Source organism: Colobus angolensis, unplaced genomic scaffold (genome assembly GCF_000951035.1).
Source record: "Colobus angolensis palliatus isolate OR3802 unplaced genomic scaffold, Cang.pa_1.0 Scaffold8, whole genome shotgun sequence".
Lineage (NCBI taxonomy): Eukaryota > Metazoa > Chordata > Mammalia > Primates > Cercopithecidae > Colobus > Colobus angolensis.
In genome coordinates this window covers 2,375,425-2,401,915 of record NW_012121820.1, presented here as the reverse complement: position 1 = coordinate 2,401,915, position 26,491 = coordinate 2,375,425, and the positions used below count along the sequence as shown (strand labels likewise).

The 26,491-nt window shown below is 38.5% G+C and overlaps 1 protein-coding gene across 1 annotated transcript in view; it reads right to left on the bottom strand.

Moving 5' to 3' along the window:
- LOC105502367 (dymeclin-like) overlaps nt 1–26,491 on the bottom strand; it is a 137,945-nt gene that overhangs the window by 61,230 nt on the left and 50,224 nt on the right. The window contains exon 4 of the mRNA XM_011928812.1: nt 7,079–7,131. Within this exon, the coding sequence (XP_011784202.1) occupies nt 7,079–7,131 (53 nt within the window). The remainder of the gene's footprint in view (nt 1–7,078; nt 7,132–26,491) is intronic.

Here is a 26,491-nt window from a genome sequence, read left to right as displayed (position 1 = left end):
CAACATGGCACAAGTATACATATGTAACAAACCTGCACGTTATGCACATGTACCCTAGAACTTAAAGTATAATAAAAATAAATAAATAAATAAATAAATAAAAAGAAATAAGCTGAAAATGCAATAACAGCTAAAACATACACTACAATAGTAAAAGAGGAGAACTGGCAGTGTACAAAACATTGAAATCAATCATACAAAGGAGGAAATATGAGAAAAGAACAGAGACAAAAAGATACAGAAAGTAAAGAACAGAGATCCAACCTGAACATTACGGGTGATCAAGAGGTAAGGAGAAGAAACTAAAACACAAAATCAGAGCCATAATGAAAAAAAGAAAAAAGAAAAACAAACTTCTGAACTGAAAAAGATCTTAATACACCAATCAAAACACCTCATCAAATTATAGGAAAAACCATACAGAGAAAAAGCATAATGAGAAATATTTATTGCCAAGAGTTAAAGGAAAAAGTCTCATGAACAAAAAGCAAAAAAAAAAAAGAAAAAAAAAGAAAAAAAAGGACAAATGAGGCCACAGAACTTGGAGACATCCCTAGGTTAAAATGTCAAAACAGCAAGTGAGGATAGGATACCTGGCTCCTGAAAAAGTTGTATTTATATGCCAAAGGCAGACTCTTCTGCTCTGAAGGAGCAGACTCTTTTAGGAGAGGATGGTACAGCTGCTTCTTTACTCTTTATAAGCTGGCAAATGTTTTTCCTCATCCCTCACCTACAAGGAGTCTGACTATCATATAAAACAACTGACCTGGCTCTCACAGCATCATCCTAGTGGGTAAGAACTAGGACAAAGAAGGACCAATGGATGTCTTATTTACTGTGAAGTATTTAATATGAAATCTGGGCTGGGCGTGGTAGCTCAAGCCTGTAATCCCAGCACTTTGAAGGCCAAGGTGGGTGGATCACCTGAGGTCAGGAGTTCAAGACCAGCCTGACTGACATGGTGAAACTTCATCTCTACTAAAAATACAAAATTAGCTGGGTGTGGTGGTGCATGCCTGTAATCCCAGCTACTTGGGAGGCTGAGGGAGGAGAATCGCTTGAACCCAGGAGGTGGAGGTTGTAGTGAGTGGAGATCACACCATTGCACTCCAGCCTGGGCAACAAGAGCAAAACTCTGTCTCAAAAAAAAAAAAAAAAAAAGAAATCTGATCCAGAAAACCTCATGTGTACATTCAGGAAAAAGGTAATAAAGCTAAGCATAAAAAGCCTAACAAAAATAATGGCCAATGCTTTGGGAGGCTGAGGTGGGAGGCATGCTTGGGGCCAGCAGTTCAAGACCAGCCTGGATAAGAGGGTGAGACCCTATTCCTTAAAAAAAGAAAAAAAAAAAAGGAAAAAAGGCAACATATTTCCCAAAACTCATGAAAAACATTAATCTACACATGTAAGAGATGCAAGCTACCATGCCAGGCTAATTTTTATTTTTATTTTTATTTTTGTAGAGACAAGGTCTTGCTATGTTGCCCAAACTGGCATCTAACTCCTGGCCTCAAGCAATCTTCCTGCTGTGGCCTCCCAAAGAGCTGTAATTACAGGTGTGAGCCACCACGCCTGGCCAAAAAACTCTTTTAAAAGGCAAAGAGAACATCTTACAAGCAGCAGGAAAAAATTTCTCAACATTTTCAGGGGAACAACAATACAATTAATGTCAGATTTATCTGAAAAAATAGAGACCAGAAGACAGTAGAATAATATGTTCAAAGTGCTGAAAGAGAAAAAAATGTTAACCAAGAATTCTATATCTAGAAAAACTACCCTTTGAAAATGAAGGAATCAGGAGAGAAAGAAACAACTTTACACTGAAGAAATTTGATAAATAGTACCTCAGCCAAGTGATCAATGTCAACACCATCAGTGATAAGTCATATTAACAGCATGTCCCCTTGATACAGTGCGTTCAGAACAGCACTTCTTCTCCATGGTCTTCCTTCCACAAACCTATAACCCCAGTTTAAGTATGAGAAAGTCATCAGACAACTCAAATTGAGAAACGTTTTGGAATATACCCTACTAATACTCCCCAAAATCATCAAAAGGCATCAAAAATGTGGAAAATTTGAGAGACTGTTGCAGACCAGAGAAATACATGACGATCAGAAGTCATGCGGCACCCTAGGTGGGATCCTGGAACAGTGAAGGCACATTAGGAGAAAGCAAGTGAAAGATTGAATGAAGTGTGCAGTTTAGTTAATAGAATTAACATAACCTCATTTTATAATGCTCTGCTTCACTGTGCTTCAAAGATACCGCATTTGTTACAAATTGAAGGTTTGTGGCAACCTTGCAGTGAGCAAGTCTATCAGCACCATTTTTCCAACAACACATGCTCACTTCATGTCTCTGCATCACATTTTGGTAGTTCTTGCAAAATGTCTTCATATTTATTTACTTACTTTTTTCTTTTTTTTTGAAACGGGTCTTACTCTGTCACCTAGGCTGAATGCAGCAGTGTGATCACAGCTCACTGCAGCCTCAACCTCCCAGGCTCAAGAGATCTTCCCATCTCAGCCTCCTGAGTTGTTACTCAGGAGTCACCATGTCTGGCTAATTTTCTTTTAGTTTTTTGTAGAGACAGGGTCTTGCTATGTTGCCCAGACTGGTCTCAAATTCCTGGACTCAAGCAATCCTCCCGCCTTGGCCTCCCAAAGTGCCAGGATTATAGACCACCATGCCCAGCCAATTCTTGCAATATTTCAAGCATTTTATTGTTATATCTGTATAGTGATCTCTAATCAGTGATCTTTTTGTGTGTGTATGTCAGAGTCTCACTCTGTCACCCAGGCTGGAGTGCAATGCTGCAATCTCGACTCACTGCGATTCTCCTGCCTCAGCCTCCCGAGTAGCTGAGATGAAAGGCACCTGCCATCATGCCCAGTCAATTTTTGTATTTTTGTAGAGATGGGGTTTCACGATGTTGGCCAGGCTGGTCTTGAACTCCTGACCTTGGGTAATATGCCCACCTCAGCCTCCCAAAGTGCTGGGATTACAGGAGTGAGCCACCGCACCTGGTCAAATCAGTGATCTTGGATGTCTTGTTGTCACGAGCAAGAAGATTATGACTCATTAAAGGCTCAGATGATGTGTTAGCATTTTTTTGTGATACAGTTATAAGATTAAGATACGTACATTTAACACGTGTTATTGCACATTTGATAGACCATGGTATAATGTAAACATAACATTTATAAGCACGGGGAAACCAAAAAATTCATGCAACTCACTTTATTGTAATACTGGCTTTATCTCAGTGGTCTGGAACTGACCCACAATATCTCTGGGGTATATCTGTACCAATGTTGATTCCTTAGTTGAAACAAATGTACCATACTAAAGTAAGATGTTAAAATAGGGGAAATAGGTGAAGTGTATACAGGAATGCTCTATACTAGCTTTGAAATGTTTCCATAAGTCTACAGCTATTCTAAAATTAAAAGCTTGTTTTAAAAATCTCAGTAGATAGTTTTAACAGCAAATGGGACATACCAGAAGAAAAGATGAGTACCAGGGACAGTAGCTCACACTTGTAATCCCAGCACTTTGTGGGGGCCTAGAAGGGAGGATCACTTGAGCCCAGAAGCTCAAGACAACATGGCAAGATCCCACCTCTACAGAAAACTTAAAAATTATCCAGGCATAGTGACATATGCCTGTAGTCCCAGCTACTCAGGAGGTTGAAGTGGAAGGATCTCTTGAGCCCAGGAAGTTGAGGTTGCAGTGAGCAGTGATAGTGCCACTGCACTCTAGCCTGGGAAACAGAGTGAGACACTGTCTCAAAATAAAAATTAAAAAAAAAAAAAGGAAAAGATTAGAAACTAAAGATGAATTAACAGAAAATATCTCATTGAAGGTCAGAGAGAAAAATAATGTAAACTACAAAAGAAAAAAAGGCCTAACAAGTATATGTGACACAATGGAAACAAAAGCATTGAACACAAGTATAACAAGTGTCCCAGGAGGAGAGGAGAGACAGAATAGAACAAAAATTTTATATATAAACAGATAACAGCTAAGAATTTTCCAATACTGATAAAAGACGCCAACCCACAGATCTAAGAATCTCTACAAACCTCAGGCGACAAAAAAACAAAGAAAACTTCTCCTCAGCACCTCACTCTAAGGCTACTGAAAATCAAAAGATAAAAAGAAAAACTTAAAAGCAGCCAGAAGTTAAAAATTCCATCATTTTCAAAGAAGCAACAATAAGGTTGACTGCTTTCTTCACAACAAAAACAAGAAAAGCTAAAAAATAATGAAATGACACCTTTAAAGTACAGAAAATAAATTAATGTCTATCTAAAATTCTATATCCAGCAAAACATATGCTTCAAAAGTGAAGAAAAAAATAGAACATTTTCAGACCAAAAAAAGAAAAAAGAGAAGGAAAATTGTTGACAGTAGACGAGCACTTAAAATTTTTTTTCAAAAAGGAAACTAAGCATACTCACAAAGCCCTTAAAGTTGATATGCATTTATACTTATTGATGTGAAGAGGTTCCTGACATGCTGCTGAGTGTAAACAAAATATAAATAATACCATTTATATGAAACTGTCACTAAAGATTAGCAGCGATTACATATGTACTGCTTAATATGAGATGATTTTTATTTTAGCTGAACCATCATCATATTTACTGGAATTTGGGGCAATAAATGTATATCTTTTTTTGCTGTTCCCAAAAATATTTTTAAACATGAACACATTCCTGATACAATGTCAAATGAAAAACACAGATTAAAATGTGTGTGTGTGTGAGTGTGTGTGTGTCTGTACGGTAGATGAAATATATATAAATTTATATCCATTGCATAAGTAGAAGAAAAAATACAAAAATATCAACAATGCCTATGTCAGGGTTTTCAAATTATGAGCAATTACTACTTTGTTTACATTTTAGTATGCTTTCCACATTATATATAATGAGTAAATATTACTTGCTTTTTTTTGCCCCTAGATTTGGAGTCTTGCTCTATTGTCCAGACTGGAGTCCAGTGGCACCATCAAAGTTCCCTGCAGCCTCAAATTCCTGGGCTCAATCAATCCTCCTGCCTCAGTCTCCCAAGCAGCTGAGACTACAGGCACATGCCACCATGCCTGGCTAAGTTTTTTCAATTTTTTTGTGTGTAGAGATAGAATCTTATTATGTTGCCTAAGCTGGTCTTGAACTCTGACCTCAAGCAACCCTCCTGCCTCAGCCTCCTAAGTTACCAGTATTATAGGCATGAGCCACCACTTCCAGTTATTTTTGGTTTTCTTAATGTAATTTTTTTCTTTATTTGTTTTCTTATTGCTTTCTTTATTTTGTTATATTTTTCTGTTTTTTCAACTTTTAATTTTTTAATTTTTATAAAAACCCAAAGTCACCTTAAAAGTCATTATCACAGTAACTACACTAATATTGTTACATCAAACTGCTTAATTTTCAGCACTGAATTGCAACATGGCTTTTGAAAGCCAGCTCTATTAAGCAAAAAATTCCTTAAGCTATGGTTGTAAGGCAAGGCAACTACTACAATAACACCTTTTTAATTATCAACATAGTTTGTTTTTAAAAACAAAAATATCTGGGCCCAGGCACAGTGGCTGACGCCTGTAATATCCCAACACTTTGGGGGTCCAAGGTAGGAGGAGGATGGCTTGCAGCCAGGAGCCTAAGACTAGCCTCGGCAACACAGGAAACCCCCATCTCTACAAAAACAAAATAAAATCATTAGGCAGGTGTGGTGCCATGCACCTGTAGCCCCAGCTTCTCAGGAGGCTGAGGTGGAAGGATCACTGAAGCCCAGAAGATCAAGGCTGCAGTGAGCCACAATGGCACCAGTGCACTCCAGCCTGGGCAGCAAAGTAAGACTCTCTCTCTTATAAAAAAAAAAAAAAAAAAAAAAAAAAATCAAAAACTGTTTTTAGCAAAATAGTTTATATGGGAGTTATGCATATAGCTTGATTTTTTTTTTAATTTTTTTTTTTTTTTTTTTTTGAGACAGAGTCTTGCTCTGTCTCCCACACTGGAGTGCAGCGGCACCCTCTCGGCTCACTGCAACCTCTGCCTCCTGGGTTCAAGCAATTCTCTGCCTCAGCCTCCTGAGTAGCTGGGATTACAGGCGCCTGCCACCATGCCTGGCTAATTTTTGGATTTTCAGTACAGACGGGGTTTCACCATCTTGGCCAAGCTGGTCTTGAACTCCTGACTTCATGATCCACCCACATCAGCCTCCCAAAATGCTGGGATTATAGGCGTGAGCCATGGTGTCTGGCCTATATAGCTTGATTTTAAAACAGAATATTGTTCTCACTTATTACACTCCTGTACATTAGGTATTTTACAGACACATTATCTTTAATTTTCAAAGCACCAATGCAATCTAAGTATAACTGCCTGCATTTTAAAAATATATACAATTTCTTCCAATTGCTATGAACTTGGAAGTTAAGCATTTGAAAAACAAGACCTGAAAAAGGTAACATTTGCTGATATAAATGGTTTGCAATGACTACATGCCACACATTGTACTGAATATTTCATATTACCTAATTTTTCCTTATAAGAATCCTGTAAATAGTTGTCCTTATCCTCAACTTATATGAGGAAATTAAAGCTCAGCTAATAAGTCTCACAGCTGAAATTAAAATCATAAAGTGATTCTGGATTCCATGCTCTTTGCCATAATATCAATTTGTTATAGAAACTTTCTAATATATATTCCTAATAGATTTTAATAAGTAATAATTATTCTGGTGAACATAGTCAATAACAGCAGTTGCTAAATCACATTATTTTCAGTATTTCAAAATTCACAAAAAGAACAAGCCAAAAGACTGTCTATGATTTAGCAGAGTCCATTGCCACTACTGCAGATATAGTCAAGCATGTGTCATATTGCTATTGACTGAAGGGTACCTTCTAGCAGCATCTGTGAATGCCATGAATAGAAAAAATTATTACTATTGCTATCAAAGAAGAATAATTACTTCATTAATTCAATTCATATACTATCAAAATCTAAAACCAAATTTGAAAACAATGCCCCACACACATACACACACATTTTCCCCACTTACCTAATGACCTGCAGACTGATATGGTTGCTTCCTCCAAGAGTTTCAACTCAGTACTGGAGAGACAGAAGAATAAAGGTAATTAATGACTATAATACTAAATATGTACACACTAATCAGTTAAAGAAATATATAAAGATAAGAAAAATAATTTAGAAGAAAAATATGGTACACAGTAGTGAACAATAAGATCAGCAAAAAAAAAAAGTTACGCTTCAATTTTCAATATAATTAGGAAATTTACTGTAATTCTAAATATGAGACTCCTAAAGAGAAGAGCTTGGGGCACCCTGCCTTTCAGGCATTGAGGCAGCGGGGAGACTTAGCAAACTTCAAGAAAGGCACTCCAAAGTAGAGAGCACAAGGCAGGGGCCCTGTGTGCCCGATTCTAAAGGCAGTACTAATTATAGTTTAGAAAGATGCTATTATTTTTGGGAAATACATGCAGTGTCATGATTTCTGCAATACTTTCAAAAAGTTCTACAAAAAAAAAAGGAAAATGAAGAAATAAGGCAAGAAAAGAGAGATGATACATATATGTTTTGGTGGTTTATAAATATGTAGAAAAAAGATACAAAGATACAAACATACAGAAACAGATACAGAGACAGACTCAAACTGATACAGAGAAAAGAGGCACAGACAGAGACAGAAATACAGCTTAGAAGAAAATATGTTTCTTGAGATTGCATTTGACAACAATGTCTTGGATGTGACACCAAAAAGCACAGGTATCAACAGAAAAAAACAGACATGCTGGACTTTACCAAAATTAAAAACTTCTGTGTGTCAAAGGATACTATCTACAGAGTGAAAGTCAACCCACAGAATGGAAAACAAATATTTGTAAATCACATATCTGATAAGAGACTGATATCCAGAATATACTTTTAAAACTCCTACAACTCAACAACAAAAACCAAACAACTCAATTTTAAAATGAACCAATGACTTAAATAGCCATTTTCCAAAGAGGATATAGAAATGGCCAATAAGTACATGAAAACATGCTCAACATCACTAGTCATTAGTGAAACACTAAAACCAGAGTGGGATAATATTACATACCCACTGGGATGGCTTTTATTTAAAAAAAAAAAAAAAAAAAAGGCCAGGCGAGGTGGGCTCACACCTGTAATCCCAGCACTTTGAGAGGCTGAGGAGGGCAGATCACTTGAGGTCAGGAGTTCGAGACCAGCCTGGCCAATATGGTGAAACCCATCTCTACTAAAAACACAAAAATTAGCCGGGCATGGTGGTACACACCTGTGATCCCAGTTACTCGGGAGGCTGCAGCAGGAGAATCGCTTGAACCCAGGAGGTGGAGTTTGCAGCGAGCCAAGATCGTCCCACTATACTCCAACCTGGGAGACAGAGTCAGACTCCATCTCAAAAAAAAAAAAAAAAAAAAAGAGGAGGAAGAAGAGGAAGGAGGAAGAAGAGGGAAGGAGGGAGGGAGGGAGGGATGAAGGAAAAAAAACAGAAAGTAACAAGTGTTAGCAAGGATGTAGAGAAATTAGGACCCTTGTACACTGATGGTACGTAAAACGATGCAGCCACTATGGCAAAAAATATGGCAGTTCCTCAAAAAATTAAACATAAAATTACCATACGATCCAGCAGTTCTACTTCCGGGTAGATACCCAAAAGAAGTAAAAGCAGGGTCTTGAAGAGATAGTTGTACACTCATGTTCATAGCAGTTCCATTAACAGTAGCCAAGAGGTAGAAGTAACCCACATGTCTACCAACAGATAGATGGATAAATGAAACGTACATACACACAATGGAATATTATTTAGCCTTAAGAAATAGGGAATTTTGCCAGGCGTGGTGACTCATGCCTGTAATCCCAGCACTTTGGGAGGCCAAGGCGGGCAGATCACCTGAGGTCAGGAGTTCAAGACCAGCCTGACCAACATGGAGAAACCCCATCTCTACTAAAAATAAAAAATTAGCCGGGCATGGTGGTGCATGCCCATAATTTCAGCTACTCGGGAGGCTGAAGCAGGAGAATTTCTTGAATGCGGGAGGCAGAGGTTGCAGTGAGCCAAGATGGCGCCATTGCACTCCAGCCTAAGCAACAAGAGTGAAACTCCATCTGAAAAGAAAATAATAATAATAAAAATAAATAAATAAAACACGGAATTTCAATATATGCTACAACATGAATGAACCTTGAAGACATTATGCTAAGTGACATATGCCAGCCACAAAAAGATAAATATTGTATGATTCCTCTTATATGAGGCTCCTAGGGGAGTTAAACTCGCAGAGAAAAACCAAAAAGGTGGTTGCCAGGGGCTGAGGATGGGAAAATAGGGAATAGTGTTTAGTCAGTATAGAGTTTAAGTTTGCCAAGATTAAAAAGTTTTAGAGATGGATGGTGTTAATGGTTGCACAACAATGTGAATATACTTAATGCCACAGAACTACACACTTTAAAATGGTTAAAATCATTTTACATCGTGTATATTTCACCACAATTTTTTTAAGTGCATTCCAACTCCTGTTCAACTATTTACTAGATAGTTGACCTTGGGCTGGTTTGTTAAATCTTTGTGTCTTAATTTCCTCATATATAAAACACAAATAGTAACAGTACCTTCATAAGGTTATTATGATTAAATTATACAGTATCGATAAAGTGCTTAGAACAGTGCCTGGCACAAAGTAAATCCTCAATAAATGATAGACTCTGTTCCATTTGTCTGTGTTTGTTTTTATGCCAGTACCATGCTGTTATGGTTACTATTGCTTTGTAGTATATTTTGAAATCAGGTAACATAATGTCTCCAGATTTGCTCTTTTTGCTCAAGATTGCTTTGGCTATTCTGGGTCTTCTGTGTTGCCACAGAAATTTTAGAATTTTTTTTCTATTTCTGTGAAAAATATCACTGGTATTTTGATAGGGATTGCATTGAATCTATAGATCACTTTAGATAGCATAGACATTTTAACAATATTTATTCTTCTGATACATAACAAGGGATATTCTTTGCATTTATTTATGTCTTCTTCAATTTTTTTCATCAATATTTTATAGTTTACATTGCAGAGATCTTTACCTCCTCAGTTAAATTTATTGCTAGGTGTTTTTTTAATAGCTACTGAAAATGTATTACCTTATTTCTTTTTTCGATAGTTCAACAGAATAAAGAACCCAGAAATAAATCCATACACGATTTTTGACAAAGGCATCAAGAACACACATTGGGGAAAGAACAATCTCTTCAACAAATGGTACTGAGTAAACTGAATATTCACATGCAGAAAAATGAAACTAGACCCCTATCTCTAACCACTTACAAAAATCAACTTAAAATACAGACTTAAATGTACAACCTGAAACTATGAAACTACTTGAAGAACCACTTAGGTGAAATGCTGCAGGACATTGGTCTGGGCAAGGACTTGTTGGACAAGACCTCAAAAGCACAGAGAACAAAAGCAAAAATAGACAAATAGGGTTATATCAAACTAAAAAGCTTCTGCACAGCAAAGGAAACAACAAAGTGAATAGACAATCCAAAGAAAAGGAGAAAATATTTGCAAACTATGCATCTGACAAGGGACTCATCCCGGATACATAAGGAACTCAACAGAAAAAAAAAAAAAAATCCAATTTAAAAATGAACAAAAGACCTAAATAGACACCCCTCAAAAGAAGACATACAAGGCCAGGTGCAGTGGCTCACACCTGTAATCCCAGCACTCTGGGAGGCTGAGGCAGGAGGATCACCTGAGGTCGGGAGTTTGAGACCTGCCTGACCAACATGGAGAAATCCCATCTCTACTAAAAATACAAAATTAGCCAGGCATGGTGGCACATGCCTGTAATCCCAGCTACTGGGGAGGCTGAGGCAGGAGAATCGCTTGAACACAGGAGGCAGAGGTTGCAGTGAGCCAAGATCATGCCATTATACTCCAGCCTGGGCAACAAGAGCAAAATTCCATCTCAAAAAAAAAAAAAGACATACAAATGGCAACAGGTATATGAAAAATATGCTCATCACCACTAATCACCAGGGAAAAGCAAATCAAAACCACAATGAGATATCACATCACCCAGTTAGAATGGCTATTAATAAAAAGACAAAAAATTACAAACGTTGGCAAGGATGCAGAGAAAGGGAAACTCTTATACAATGTTGGTAGGTGCTATAATTTGGATGTTTGATCCCTATAAACCTCATATTGAAATCTGATCCCCAATGTTAGAGATGGGGCCTAATGGCAGGTGTCTGGGTTATGGGGGCAGATCCCTTATGAACAGATTGATACCCTCCCTCAGAAGTGAATCACTTCTCACTCTATTAGTTCCCATTAGTACTGGTTGTGAAAAAGAGCCTGGCATCTCCTCACCCCATTGTTCCCTTTCTCATCATATGTTCTCTGTACACACCAGCTCCCCTTCACCTTCTGCCATGAGCAGAAGCAGCCTGAGACCCTCAGCAGATGCAGATGCTGCTACCAGCCTGCAGAAGTGTGAGCCAAATAAACCTCTTTTCTTTAGAAATTATCCAGCCTCAGGTATTCCTTTATAGCAGCACAAAACAGACCAAGGCACTAGGAAAGTAAATTAGTACAGCCATTAAGGACAACAGTAGGGAGGTTTTCCAACAAATTAAAAATAGAACTACCATATAATCCAATAATCCGACTACTGGGTATAAATATTGAGCATCCCTCACCCAAAATGCTTGGGACCAGGAGCATTTCTGACTTCAGATTTTTTTTTCTCGATTTTGAAATATTTGCATTATAGCTGAGCATCCCTAATCCAAAAACCCAAAATCCAAAATAGTGCAACGAGTATTATTCTCTAAGCATCATGTCAGTGCTCAAAAAGTTTTGGATTTTGGAGCATTCTGGATTTCAGATTTTTGGATTAGGGATACTCAACTTCTATATCCAAAAGAAACAAAATCAGTATGTCAAAGAGGTATCTGCACTCCCATGTTTACTGCAGCACTATTTACAATGGCCAAGATATGGAATCAACCTAAGTATCCATCAATGGATGAATCTTTTTAAATGAGGTACATATACACAATGGAATACTATTCAGGCATAAAAATAAATGAAATCCTGCCCTTTGCGGCACCTGGATGAACCCACAAGACATTAAGTGAAATAAGTCAAGCACAAAGACAAATAGGACATGATCTCACTCATCTGTGAAAACTTAAAAAGTTGATCCATAGAGGTAAACAGTAGAACAGTGGCACTGAAGGCTGGGTAGGACAGGCAGGGAGAGGGAGAGAGGTCAACAGGTACAAAGTTACATTAGATAAGAGGGATAAGTTCTGGTGTTCTATTATACAGTAAGGTGACTAGAATTAACCATAATGTACTTTACATTTCAAAATGGCTAAAATAATTTTGAATGTTCTCACCACAAAGAAATAACAAGTATTTGAGGTGATGGATATGCTGATTGCCCTGATTTATTCATTATACAATGTATAATACATCAAAATATCATATGGTACCCTATAATTATGTCAATTAACAAAATAAAACTTTTTTAAAATGATAGCTATTATTGATTCCAAAATGTAGTGATTTCCCCATAGCTAATATATTAAAATAATGCTTCACATTTGTTTAACCCTTTAAATGTCTTTCAAAACACTTTCAAATATATTGGTGCAATTAAATCCCATGAAAATCTCTTCTAGGGGACAGAGTCATTATAAACCTTATTTTTATAGATAAGAAAACTGAGGCATGCAAGGAGTTTAAAGTAAAATTCCAGGAATCCGAAGTCTGAGTAGAACAAGAACCAGCTTTAGAGCCTGGTGACTTGACTAAAACTTAGTTTTCTTTTCTACCAATACACATGGTACAGTAAATCCTCCAAATGGGCAACTCTCTTGTGGCAGCTTTAAAACCTGTACCCCTCCAGAGTTCTTTTCTGTTGCTGGTGAAGTGCACTTTTTAAGAGTGACTCACTCCATCAAGGTTTTTGACAAGAAAATTTTAGAAAACCTGTGGAAGGAAACTGATTGGTCTTTGTTGTTGTTGCTGTTGTTGTGGTGGTGGTTGTTTTTGAGACAGAATCTCACTCTGTTGCCCAGGCTAGAGTGCAGTGGTGCGATCTCGGCTCACTCCAAGCTCCGCCTTCTGGGTTCACGCCATTGTCCTGCCTCAGCCTCTGAAATAGTTGGGACTACAGGCACCCGCCACCACGCCCAGCTAATTTTTTTGTATTTTTTAGTACCCAGTCTAGTTGTGAAAATTTTCATAATCACTTCCTTACCGAATTATCTTCCGGGTAGCCCAATGAAGGTTCTTAACTGTGTTTCAGATTTTGTGTGTGTATGTGTGTGTGTGTGTGTGTGTGAGAGAGAGAGAGAGAGAGAGAAAGGTTGATTGATTGACTCTTGGGCACAGGTCTCCAATCCCTTAGTAATTGTTCATTGTGATGTCACCAGCAAAACTGACACAAAGAAATGGTAAATGTTTGAGATGATGGATGTCCCAATCACCCTGACTTGATCATTACACACTGTATACGTGCATCAAAATACCACATGTATCCCACAAATATTTACAATTATTCTGTATCAGTAAAAAACAAAATAAAACCAAGATTCCAGTTTTGTGACTCCCATCTGTTTATGTTGCTGGCAAAGTGATAGTGTTGCCATCCTCTGAGAAGGCCTCTAATATATGGATTGCGTCAGGGAGAGTCACACCTGGTCAGTGGATCAGTATGGTTGTTGAGAGTTTAGTTTGTTTAGCTACTTTGACTAAGAGATTACTAGTTTTAAGTATTTATCCCTAATTTCCCACTATTGACAGTTTTCAAACTGACCTGGAGGTATGGAATTTATGTATGCATTAAGCTTGAAGTATACTGTGTGATACTTATTTAGTCTGAATTAGTATGAATATTTGACATGGCCTTTTTGCCCCCTTTTACGTGTTTTTACTGCCCAAATCTGCCTTCAGAAACAACATTTTGTTTCTAATCGTAATATTCTTGGAAACATTGGCACATTTTTACAGTCCATTTTACTTTTATTTACTGCAAATGATGATTTGTTAGTTGCCTGCTGCCAGAACATCTGAGCTCATTTGTTTAACTAAAACAGTACTGTGCATAGATGCCTGTAATAGGCAGCAACAGTTACCAACCACCCCAGTTCCTTACCACCTCATTATAGCTCTAAATCAAGCAAATGGGAAAGCAGATTATTCTTAAAATGTTCCAAGAAGTTTAGAAAATTGAGGGATGGAAGGATGAGAGGAAAGGAATTCTATTATAACAATCGGTGTGTTGCTTTTGGCAGGGGTGTGCCTGGCTGATTTCCTTTGTAGAAATAAGTAACACTTCAGAGTGCAGAAATTGCAGGCATCCTGCAACAAACAGAGCTCTACGACTCTAGTTAATAAATAATTACTAAGTGTTTTTTTTTCTGGCTGAGCTACTGTATCAGGCACGGCGGGGGGATGTATAAGTGAATGACATTGTCCTGTTCTCTTGGAGCTTATAATGTGAGCTCTGAAGATGCTTCTATTCTAAAGTGGTGATTGTTGAACGAGGCAGTGGCAGTGATGCTATTTCAGATTGTGGCCCTGTGTTGGGGGATCCAGGCCTGGGGGACATAGTCACAGAATGGCAGGTGCTGTCTGGCTCACTACATTGGGGAGCTTTCCAGATAATTCTGACAAATCAGACTGCATCAAAAGGATATGCTCTTTTATATTTGGAAAGAAATAAATGTCTTTTAGTCTGGGTGCAATGACTCACGCCTATAATCCCAGCACTTTGGGAGGCCGAGGTGGGCAGACACTTTGGGACACCTGAGGTCAGGAGTTCAAGACCAGTCTGGTCAACATGGTGAAACCTCGTCTCTACTAAAAATTCAAAAATTAGCTACGCGTGGTGGAAAGTGCCTGTAATCCCAGCTACTTGGGAGGCTGAGGCAGGAGGATTGCTTTTGCCTGGGAGGCGGAGGTTGCAGTGAGCCAAGATCACTCACTGCACTCCAGCCTGGGTGACAAAGGAAGACTCTGTGTCAAAAAAAAAAAAAAAGAAAGAAAGAAAAATAAATGTCTTTTAAAAAATATTTTAACAGAAATTTAAACTTGACCGGTAGACGTTGCCTTGAGGGCTGGAAACTGGGAAGTGTTTCCTAAGGAGCCAGGGGAAATAATTCTGTCTTCTGGTAATGAAGATCTGAGTGGTGTCTAACAGTGCCTAACTGCCTGCGTTGTACGGGGCTGGGAATACTGTGATGAACAAGGAGCCCACAATCTAGTGGGGGCCATAGAAAAGCAATTGGGCAATCTTACTGCCACGTGCCCACTTTTATGATTGAGTGCTGTTGGGGTGGAGAATGGCCTTCTTACCTTGTCTTAGGTGAGACCTGATCAAAGAAGGCTTCCTGGAAGAAGTGATGTCCAAACCAACCTCACCAATATATGTTGGAATTAATCCCCTTTTCAGGCTAATACTGTTGTAAAAATAAACCAGAGCTCTGTTTTGGTTTTTGTTTATACCCGAAACGAAAGTGGAGAGACTGAACTTGGTATTCCAGCCATCTAGAATACTTTTCCAGCTTTGTAATTTGCCATTCCCCTGTGTTGATTAACCACCCCTTCCCAGAGCATGCCAGGCTCTCTGTGACTGTCATGTCTCTGCATACTATTCTCTTTGTTCTGCCTGCCTGATGTCTCTTGGCCCTTCAGGAAGAACAGTTACTTCCTCCAGGATGGCCTCTTTGATTCCTCCTGTGGTTCACTGAGTGCACATCGTGTGAGCTCAGACCCAGGGCCGGTTTGATAATTCATACTTACCCGGAACTGAACAGTCTATCTGCTACTTCATTCCTCCATGTAGCCTGGAGGCAGAGGCAGCATCTTTCCCGAAGTCTAGCATGTCCTAGGCACCCAAGCACTATTTGCTGAATGAACAAATTTAGCAGCTTCGAAGATTATAGCCACATGTGTATAATTGAAACTCTTGGTTCCAGTCAGCTTTAAAAGAGAGTGCCATTGACTGAAGAAAGTGGAAGCACCAGTGAAATAGATTTTATGCATGTGGTCTAGTTATTAATTTCATAAAGCTTTTTACAATCCTTTGCATTTTATACCTCTTTTACTTTTTGTCTGAGTAACCAATAGACTGAGTAATTCATAGTTCCCACTTCTTGCCAGTTGTATCATTAAATCTGACCACAGTGATTTATTAATTAGAAGTCTTCTGGTTGTCAACAAAAATCAATTTTACTTAGTATATGCCAGAGAAAGGGGAAGATGTGATGAAGAGACTGGAGTGTCTCATAGAATCCAAGATCAAGAACACACCCAGGCTTCTGGAAGAACTGGTCCCAGGAATTGGAAAGCCAGCAGCAATCCTGAGAGTCCTTTCTGTTTAAGTCTTTCTTTCTGCAAAGCTTTTACTCATCTTTCTTACTAACTGGCTTTCTCTGCCACTCTGTCAGTAGAGGATGGCCTCCCACCGCCCCCAACTATGCAGCCAAGTTCCAGCCAAATGGAAAACCTGTCTTTCCATCTCAATTCTAAATTCTCTAAGACTTGGGCTAGGGTTGGGTTAGATGTCTATCCCTGGACTAGTCAGGTACGGCCAGGAGTGGAGATATGCTGCACCTATCTGTCTGCCTCTGCTCAACTCTGAAAAGTAGGTGGGAAGACAGAAAAAAGGGTAGGGAGGCAGCAGACAGAGACAGACAGCAGAGAGACATTGTAAGGCTGGCAGACACTTTATAAATATCTAATATGGTGAGTCTCCATAAACTACTACCCATAAACTATGTCATAGGATCACTTCTAGGTTATCTTGTTTAAAAAAAGTCAATCTGAGATGAAACTTAAACATTTAACTTTAAAAAGACAGTACCTTTTAAAATATGCATATAATTTGAGACTTTTAAGGTAACAGGATATTCACTTAAGTAGTTCGTAGGTCTTAGCTTTGTGTGTATGTATGATATTTTTTATACATGACACTGCCTTTAATTGCTGGGAGGTTCTAGCAGCTCTGTCCATCAGAAATATAAGGTTGTAATTTAAATTTGTAATTTAAGGTTTTCTAGTAGTCACACTAAAAAAGTAAAATGAAAAAGGTGAATTTAATTTTAACGTATTTTATTTAACCCCAATTTCCCAGATATTATCATTTTATGAATATAAAATTAATGAAATGTTTTACATTCTTCTAAAAATCTTTGAAATCTGGTACGTATTTTATGCTTTAGCAAATCTCAGTTTGGACCATTTCAGGTAGTCAGCAACTACATGTAGCTAAAACTAAGAGCAGGTTGGGTGCCGTGGCTCAATCCTGTAATCCCAGCACTTTGGGAGGTCGAGGTGGGCGGATCACGAGGTCAGGAGATTGGACCATCCTGGCTAACTCAGTGAAACTCCATCTTTACTAAAAATACAAAAATTAGCTGAGTGTGGTGATATTCGGCTGTAATCCCAGCTACTTCGGAGGCTGAGGCAGGAAAATCATTTGAACCCAGGAGGTGGAGGTTGCAGTGAGCCGAGATCACACCATTGCACTTCAGCCTGGGTGACAAGAGCGAAATGTCATCTCAAAAAAAAAAGAAAAAAAAAGAAAAAAGAAAAATTTCACAACTGTAGAGGAAACTCTTAAACATTACCATTGCCACTTCTGGGCTATATTCTGTTTGCTTCCTTCCTTTGATTTCATGAAGAGAATCTCCCTAGAGAGACATATTTCAACAACCTCAACCTCCCACCATCTATATGCTTCCACAGGAGCTTCTGCTACAAAATTCCAACGATGAACACCAATAATACAACTGAGTTATTTCTAAGTTATGTGCCAACTCTACTGAGCCTACCAACATATATCATGGCAGAGTTACTGGGAAGTGTAGGTTGCAGAGAAGACTGGTAAGGTAAATCAGAGCAAAAGAATGAAGTAGCCTTATGTCCTGCTAAGGAGTTTGGATTCCATCCTACATCTAATGATGAGTCATTAAGCACGAAATAAAAAACAAACATTAACAAAACTCTTAGAGCAGCAGCAAGATGACCAGGGTATATAATGGTTAAACATCTGACCCTGGCTATGACCATCCTGAGATTTTTAGAGGGGAAGAAAAAGATAATGAGAATGACAGCAATAATCAGGTCTCCACTAGTGTATATGATAAAGTCTAATCATGTGCTCACAACAATCCCTATATAATTAACCACTGCTGCCAAGTGTCCGGCTAGTAGATTTGGATGAACCACTAACTGTTACTAAACCACAACACAATCTGGTACATAATCTTTAAAAATTCTTGTTTAATTCCACTAAAATTATAGACCAAATTAAAATACTAGGAAGGAATTCTAACAGCAAGAATATGGAACATCTCTGCACCCACTGGATTCATAGGTGGATCATGTTTAAACCATACACACCAAGTATACTCTACCTCTCAGTTTAAACTCTGCCATCAATTAGCAAAACTCCTGCATACTGCTCACACAGATTTCCAATTTTGTGCTTGTTACTGAAAAGCAGATATGCCCCTGGTATAATGGAAAGAGATCGATTTTTGAAGCTGCATTTTTAAGTTCCAACTTCTTCATTAACTACTGGTATAACCTAGCCAAATTACTTAATTTGAGAATCTCAGTTCTCATCTATAAAATGGAGGTAAAAATGCCAACTCATAGGACAGCTATGAAGATGATATGGCAATGTGCGGAAAGCGCCCAGCACACAGCTCAATAAATATGAGTTCCCTAACTCCTCAACAACAACAAAACCCACCAGTACTAAACTGTCAAATATTTATTTACTTATTTATCCCTTAATACACACTTAAATTACTAAAGAAGTTTATCAGTCTTCCCTTATCTTCCCCTGCATTGAGCAGGAGAGTAGTATAAAACATCATTTAACAATGTTGAGTGATTACACATTTTGAAATAGTACCAAAGCAGCTCTATTAAACAACTGTAGGTCATGTGCTTTGATTTTATTGAATGTTTTATTACAATAGAAGTATAAACCTAGTAGATGACAAAGAAAATCAACATCCTTGTTCACACCTAGGACACCTCTCAGTATTAAGCAACTTACATTTGCATGATGTTTTATAGCTTATAAGGTGGTTATGAATATATTATTTCATTTGATACAGCCGTCTTGTGAAAAAGGCATAGCAGATAGTATTTCTATTATAGATGAGATATTTGCACGGATAAAGAAAATACTAAGTGGCAGAACAAAGACTTAAGTCTAGGATTTTTTATTTTTTAAAAATTTCCACTTTCATTTTAGATTCAGGGGGTACATGTGCAGGTTTTTTACATGGGAATATTGCATGATGCTGACATTTGGGATATGAATGATTCCATCACTCAGGTAGTGAACATAGTGCCCAACAGTTTTTTAACCCTTGTCCCCCTCCTTCTTCCTCCCATAGTAGTCCCCAGTGTCTATTGCTGTCATCTTTACATACATAAGTAATCAATGTTTAGTTTCCACTTGTACATAAGAACATGCAGTATTTGGTTTTCTGTTCCTATGCTAATTTCCTTAGGATAACGGCCTCTAGCCGCATCCATGTTGCTTGCAAAGGATGTTAATTCATTCTTTTTATGGCTGCATAATAGTCCATGGCATATATATATAGCACATTTTATTTATCCAATTTACTGTTGTTTTTTCGGTTTTGTTTGTTTGTTTTGAGATGGAGTCTCTTTCTGTCACCCAGGCTACAGTGCAATGGTGCAATCTTGGCTCACCGCATCCTCCGCCTCCCAGATTCAAGCAATTCTCCTGCCTCAGCCTCCTGATTAGCTGGGCTTACAGGCATATGCCACCACACCTGGCTAATTTTTGTATTTCTAGTAGAAATCGGGTTTCACCATGTTGGCCACGCTGGTCTTGAACTCCTGACCTCAAGGGATCCTCCCGCCTAGGCCTCCCAAAGTGCTAGGATTAAAGGCATGAGCCACCATGACCAGCCTCTAATCCACTGTTGATGGGCACCTAGGTTGATCTGATGGCTTTGCTACTGCAAGTAATGCTGTGATAAATATACAAGTGCATGTGTCTTTTTGGTAGAATTATTTATTTTCTTTTGAATATATATCCAATAATAGGTTGCTGGGTGAAATGGTAATTCTGTTTTAAGTTCTTTGAGAAATCTCCAGACTGCTTTCCATAGTGGCTGAACTAATTTACATTCCCACCAGTGATGTATAAGCATTCCCTTTTCTCTGCAGCCTCACCAGCATCTGTTGTTTTTTGACCTTTTAGTAACAGCCATTCTGACTGGTGTGAGATGGCAAATCATTGCGGTTTTGATTTGCATTTCTCTAATGATTAAAGATGCGGAGAACTTATTCATATGTTTATTGGCTTCTTATATGTCTCCCTTTGAAAACTGTCCATTCATGGCTGGGCGCGGTGGCTCACGCCTGTAATCCCAGCACTTTGGGAGGTCAAAGCAGGTAAATCACAAAGTCAGGAGTTTGAGACCAGCCTGACCAACGTGGTGAAACGCCCACTTCTACTAAAAATACAAAAATTAGCTGAGCATGGTGGCAGGCACCTGTAATCCCAGCTACTCGGGAGGCTGAGGCAGGAGAATTGCTTGAACCTGGAAGGCGGAGCTTGCAGTGAGCCGAGACTGCACCACTGCACTCCAGCCTGGGCAACAGACCAAGATTCCATCAGAAAGAAAAGAAGGAAAAGAAAGAAAGAAAGAGAAGATTGTCCATTCATGCCTTTTATGGGGTTATTTGGTTTTTGCTTGTTGAGCTGTTTAAATTCCTTATAGATTCTGGATATTAGATGTTTGTTGAATGCAGTTTGCAAATATTTTCTTCCATTCTGTAGGTTGTCTGTTTACTCTGCTGATTGATTTTTTATTTTGCTGTTCAGATGCTCTTTAGTTTAAACAGATTCTACTTGTCAATTTTTGTTTTTGTTACAATTGTTTTTCAGAACTTAGTCACAAATTCTTTCCCATGGCCGATGTCCAGAATGGTGTTTCCTAGGTTTCCTTGTAGGAGTCCTACACTCTGTGTTCTTGCATTTAAATCTTTAATCCATCTTCAGTTAAACTTTTTATATGGTAAGGGGTAGGGGTCCAGTTTCATTATTCTGCGTATGGCCAGCTATCCCAGCACCACTTATTGAATAGGAAGTCTTTTCCTTATTATTTTTGTCCACTTTGACAAAGATCAGATAGCTGTAGGTATATGGCTTTATTTCTGGGTTCTCTATTCTGTTCCACTGGTCTGTTTTTGTGCCAGTACCATGCTGGTTTTGTTACTGTAGCCTGATAGTATACTTAGAGGTCAGATAATGTGATGCCTCCAGCTTTGTTCTTTTTGCTTAGGATTGTTTTGGCTATTTAAGCTTTTTGATTCCATATTTTTGAATAGTTTTTTCTAATTCTGTGAAAAATGACATGGTAGTTTCATAAGAATAGTACTGTAAGTGTAGATTGCTTCGGACAGCATGGCCATTTTAACAATGTTAATTCTTCCAATTCATGAATATGGAATGTTTTTCCATTTGTTTGTATTGTCCATGATTTCTTTCAGTAGTGTTTTATTGTTCTCCTTACAGAGATCTTCCACCTCCTTGGGCAGATGCATTCCTGGGTATTTTCTTTTCTGTGAGGTTGTTGTTAACGGGAATGCATTCTTGATTTGGCTGTCAGCTTGAACATTATCAACGTATAGAAATGCTACTGACATTTTGTACATTGATTTTGTATCATACTGAAGTCATTTATCTCCTATAGGAGCCTTCTGGAGGAGTTTTTAGGATTTTCTAAAAGTATATTGTCAGCAACAAGAGATGGTTTGACTTCTTCTTTTCCTATTTGAGTACCTTTTATTTCTTTCTCTTGCCTGATTGCTCAGGCTAGGATGGCCATTATTTTTATTTTTTAAAAGAAAATGACTATTACTTTGGATGTGCATGGTGGCTCATGCCTGTAATCCCAACACTTTGGGAGGCTGAGACAGGCAGATCACCTGAGGTCAGGATTTCGAGACCAGTCTGGCCCCAACGTGGTGAAACCCCGTCTCTACTAAAAATACAAAACTTAGCACGCCTGTAATCCCAGCTACTTGGGAGGTTGAGGCACGAGAATCACTTGAACCTGGGAGACAGAGGTTGCAGAGAGCTGAGATCACACCACTGCACTCCAGCCTGAGTGACAGAGTGAGACTCTGTCTCAAAAAAAAAAAAGAAAAGGAAAGAAAAAAGAAAGTGGCTATTACTTTTTATTATTGTAAAAACGACCCATCCCAAAATCACCAGGAGGCAACACTAAACACCTATCAAAACTGCAAAAATAAAAAATAGTGACAACATCAAATGCCAGGGAGGAGGCAGATAAACTGGCTGTCTCATACACTCCTGGTGGGAAAGCAAAGTGATAAAACCACTCTGGAAAGCCATTTGGCAATTTCCTATAAGGCTAAATATGCACAAACTATACAACACAGCAATTGCACTCTTGAACATTTATCTCAAAGAAATGAGCACTTACATTCACACAAAAACCTATACACGAATTTCATAGCAGTTTTATTCACTACAGCCAAAAAGTGGTAATGATCCAAATGTCCCTCAATGAGTGACTGTCTAAACAAACTATGGCACATCCACAACACAGAACACTACTTAGCAACTAAAAAGTAATGAACAAGTGAGATCCATGACAACAACTTCAATGGATTTCAAGGACACTATGCTGAGTGAAAAGAGCCCTTCTCAAAATGTTACGCAATGTAAAATTCCATTTACATAATATTGCTGAAATAAAACTACAGAGATAGAAAACTAATTAGTGGCTGCCAGGAATTAGGGATGGGGACGGGGAGGAGAGGATGGGTGTGGCTATAAAGGGTAAGCGCTGTATTTTGATCATAGTTGGTTACATAAATCTACTCACATGATAAAACTGTATAGAGCTATACATAAACATGCAAATGAACACACGGATAACTAACTGTGTTAGTCCATTTTGCGTGGCTATAAAGGAATACCTGAGTCTGAGTAATTTATAAAGAAAACAGGTTTAATTTGCCCATGGTTCTGCAAGCTGTATAAGAAGCATGGTGTTAGCATTTGCTCAGCTTCTGGTAAGGCCTCAGGAAGCTTACAATCATTGCAGAAGGTGAAGGAGGAGCCAGCATGTTACATGGCAAGAGAAGAAGCGAGAGAGAGAAAGGAAAGAGATGCCACACTCTTTTAAACAACTAGATCTTGTGTGAACTAACTGAGCAAGAATTCACTCATGATCGGGGGATGGTGCTAACCATTCATGAGGGATCTGCCACCATGACCCAAACATTTCTCACCAGGCCCTACCTCCAACACTGGAAGACACATTTCAACATGAGATGTGGAGGAGACAAAATATCCAAACCATATCACGGACTGCTAAAATCTCAATAAGCTCTAGGGATTGTACCAATGTCAGTTTCCTATTTTTGATACTGTACTGTAGTTACACAAGATGTTACAGTTGGAGGAAACAAAGGGAGCTAAAGAACCACCCTGTACATTTTGCAACCTCTAATCAATCTAAATTATTTCCAAGTAAGTTTTAAAAACTGAACCAGTCAAGTGCAGTGGCAGACGCCTGTAGTGCCAGCTACTCAAGAGGATGAAGGGGGAGGACTGCCTGATTCCAGGAATTCAAGAATAGCCTGGGCAACATAGCAAGAACACATCTCAAAAAAAAAAAAAAAACTCTGAACCATAAAAAGCTATACAAACTTATATTAAAAATGTAAATAAATATACTATATACATTTTAAAATATACATACAATTTTGCATGAACAATATTATGTTATACATATGGTTTGATAACTGGCTTTAACCACTTATTATGCTGTAGGTTCTTTTCCATATCTAAAAACATAGGATTATTTTTAATGGCTATATGTTGTTCCAGTGTGCAGATGCATCATTTTTATTTATGTAGCCAATCTTACTAGTGGACATTTGTTAGCAATTTTCTACCATAAACATTGCTATGAATGTCTTTACACATGTCTCTCTACATATATTTCTGAACTTGTCCAATTATGTCCTTAACATAAATCTAGAAGTGCAATTGCTAGGTCAATGAACACTTCTGATGAATGTCGCAAATTACATTCCAGAAAGATTACCCAGCAGTAGTGCATAATTGTGGCTTATAATCTTCCACACATTGCTAGATTTGCAAAGTTGCAAATCAAGATCTTTTGACATCAAATCCAGTTATCTTTAAACTCAAATAAGTATGTGATGACAGTAAGCAAGTATAAAGCTTTATTACAAATATGGATTGTTTTCCCTCTAAAATGGCCTATAGAGGAACTTATAAAGGGTATGATGTCTAAGTAGCAAATTATTACCATGTCATGTAAATTTAGAAGGAACACTATTCAATACCACCTAAGTTCTTTAGCTGGCCCAGGCAATCAATTGTATTAAATAACAAGAGGGACAGGGCACATAAATATTGTACAGAGTTTACAACCTCTATGGACTTAAACTTGTGTGAGAACCCTCTGGCATAACAAACAGCTCTGGCCTAATCTTCAAGAATGGTCTAGTCAACAAAATACAGAAATACTCAGTTGTGACAGAAAAAGGAAAAACTTAGTAAATGTGGGCCGGGCACGGTGGTTCACACTTGTGAACCAGCACCTTGGGAGCCCGAGGCAGGTGGATCACCTGATGTCAGGAGTTCAGGACCAGCCTGCCAACATGGCAAAACCCCGTCTCTATTAAAAATACAAAAATTAGCCAGGCATGGTGGCTCACACCTGTAGTCCCAGCTACTCTGGACGCTGAGGCAGGAGAATCGCTGGAACCTGGGAGGTGGAGGTTGCAGTGAGCCGAGATTGTGCCACTGTACTCTAGTCTGGGTGACAGAGTGAGATTCTGCCTCAGAAAAAAAAAAAAAAAAGAAACGAAAGAAAAAAAGTTAGCAAATGTTAAATAAAAAATTCTGGATTACATTTGTTCATTATAAAGACATATGATCAACTATATTGCTGCTTAAGCAGAAAATGCTTCCAAATGTCATCAGCCACAATTCGGGAGGTGATGGAAGACAAACAACTCCGTGGCCTTGATGGCAGATCTGCTCTCCACCACAATTCAGGGGAGACCCCACCATAGTTCACAAATGATGGAATAAAAAGACCAGAGCTTGGCGTTAAAGCATGTATCCCTTCAATCATCAACAGAGTACCACTGTTGGATGTCAATTAGTTTTCCCATCCTGACAAATTAATAAGGAAAAATATTTGTTGGTAGGGGAAAAAAAAAGCCTCTTTCATATGAAGACTGTAGTTCAAGAATTCAAGTTTCCACAATAAAAATAAATACATAACATGGACCATCTAATAAACTAAATACCTATTCCTGATCATTGTCATATGAAAATATGCAAGAGGTATTTACAATATGTTGGTCAATTGGTGTAGCAGGTCAGGCAGGCTACATTTTGCAAGTAAAATACAACTGGGGTCAACAGAAGCAGCACACTTAAGCTAACTTACTTGACGTTCTGTAACTTAGGTCGTGGAGCCTACACACAGTACCTGAAGAAATGATTTGTGCCTCTTTAGTGGTTTCCATCACCCAACACTTTTTTCCTTTGTCATCTCAATCTGCTTTTCTACTAACTCATCTGTCTCTTTCTTCTTCATCTGAACACTCTGGATTTTGTGTGTGTGTTTTTTAGAGACCTCTCAATGTATTCCCCAGGCTGGATTACAATGTCATGATCCCAGCTTACTGCAGCTTAGAACTCCTGGGTTCAAGCAATCCTCCCACCTCAGCCTCCTGAGTAGCCAGGACTACAGGTGTGTGCCACCATGCCCAGCTAATTTTTTTTTGTAGCAATGGAGTCTCGTTATGTTGCCCAGGCTGGTCTAGAACTCTTGGCCTCAAACAATCCTCCTGCCTTGACCCCCAAAGTACTGGGATTACAGGTATAAACCACAGTATTCGGCCACTGGATTTTTAAGCATTAAAAGAGGTACCAATGGACACTGCCAGGCCATGGTGTTGGTCCTCAGGGATTAAGGTAAAAAAAAAAAATAAGAAGTTGAATAATATATAATCTTAGGGGAAAAAAAAGCTTACCAATTGGTTGTATAACACCACAACCAAAAAAAAAAAAAAGAAGTCTTATTATATACATTTAGCAGAACTTTACGGATAGGAAATTTACTAATTCAGGATTGGGGGCTGTTTGTCTAAAATTGAGCTGAAGCCTGGACAACATAGTGAGAACTTTTCTCTAAAAAAAATTAGCTGGGCATGGTAGAGTGCCTGTACTCCTAGCTACTCCTTGAGCCCTGGAGGTGGAGGCTGCAATGAGCTGCACTCCAGCCTGGGCAACACAGTAAAACCCTGTCTCAAAAAAATTAAAA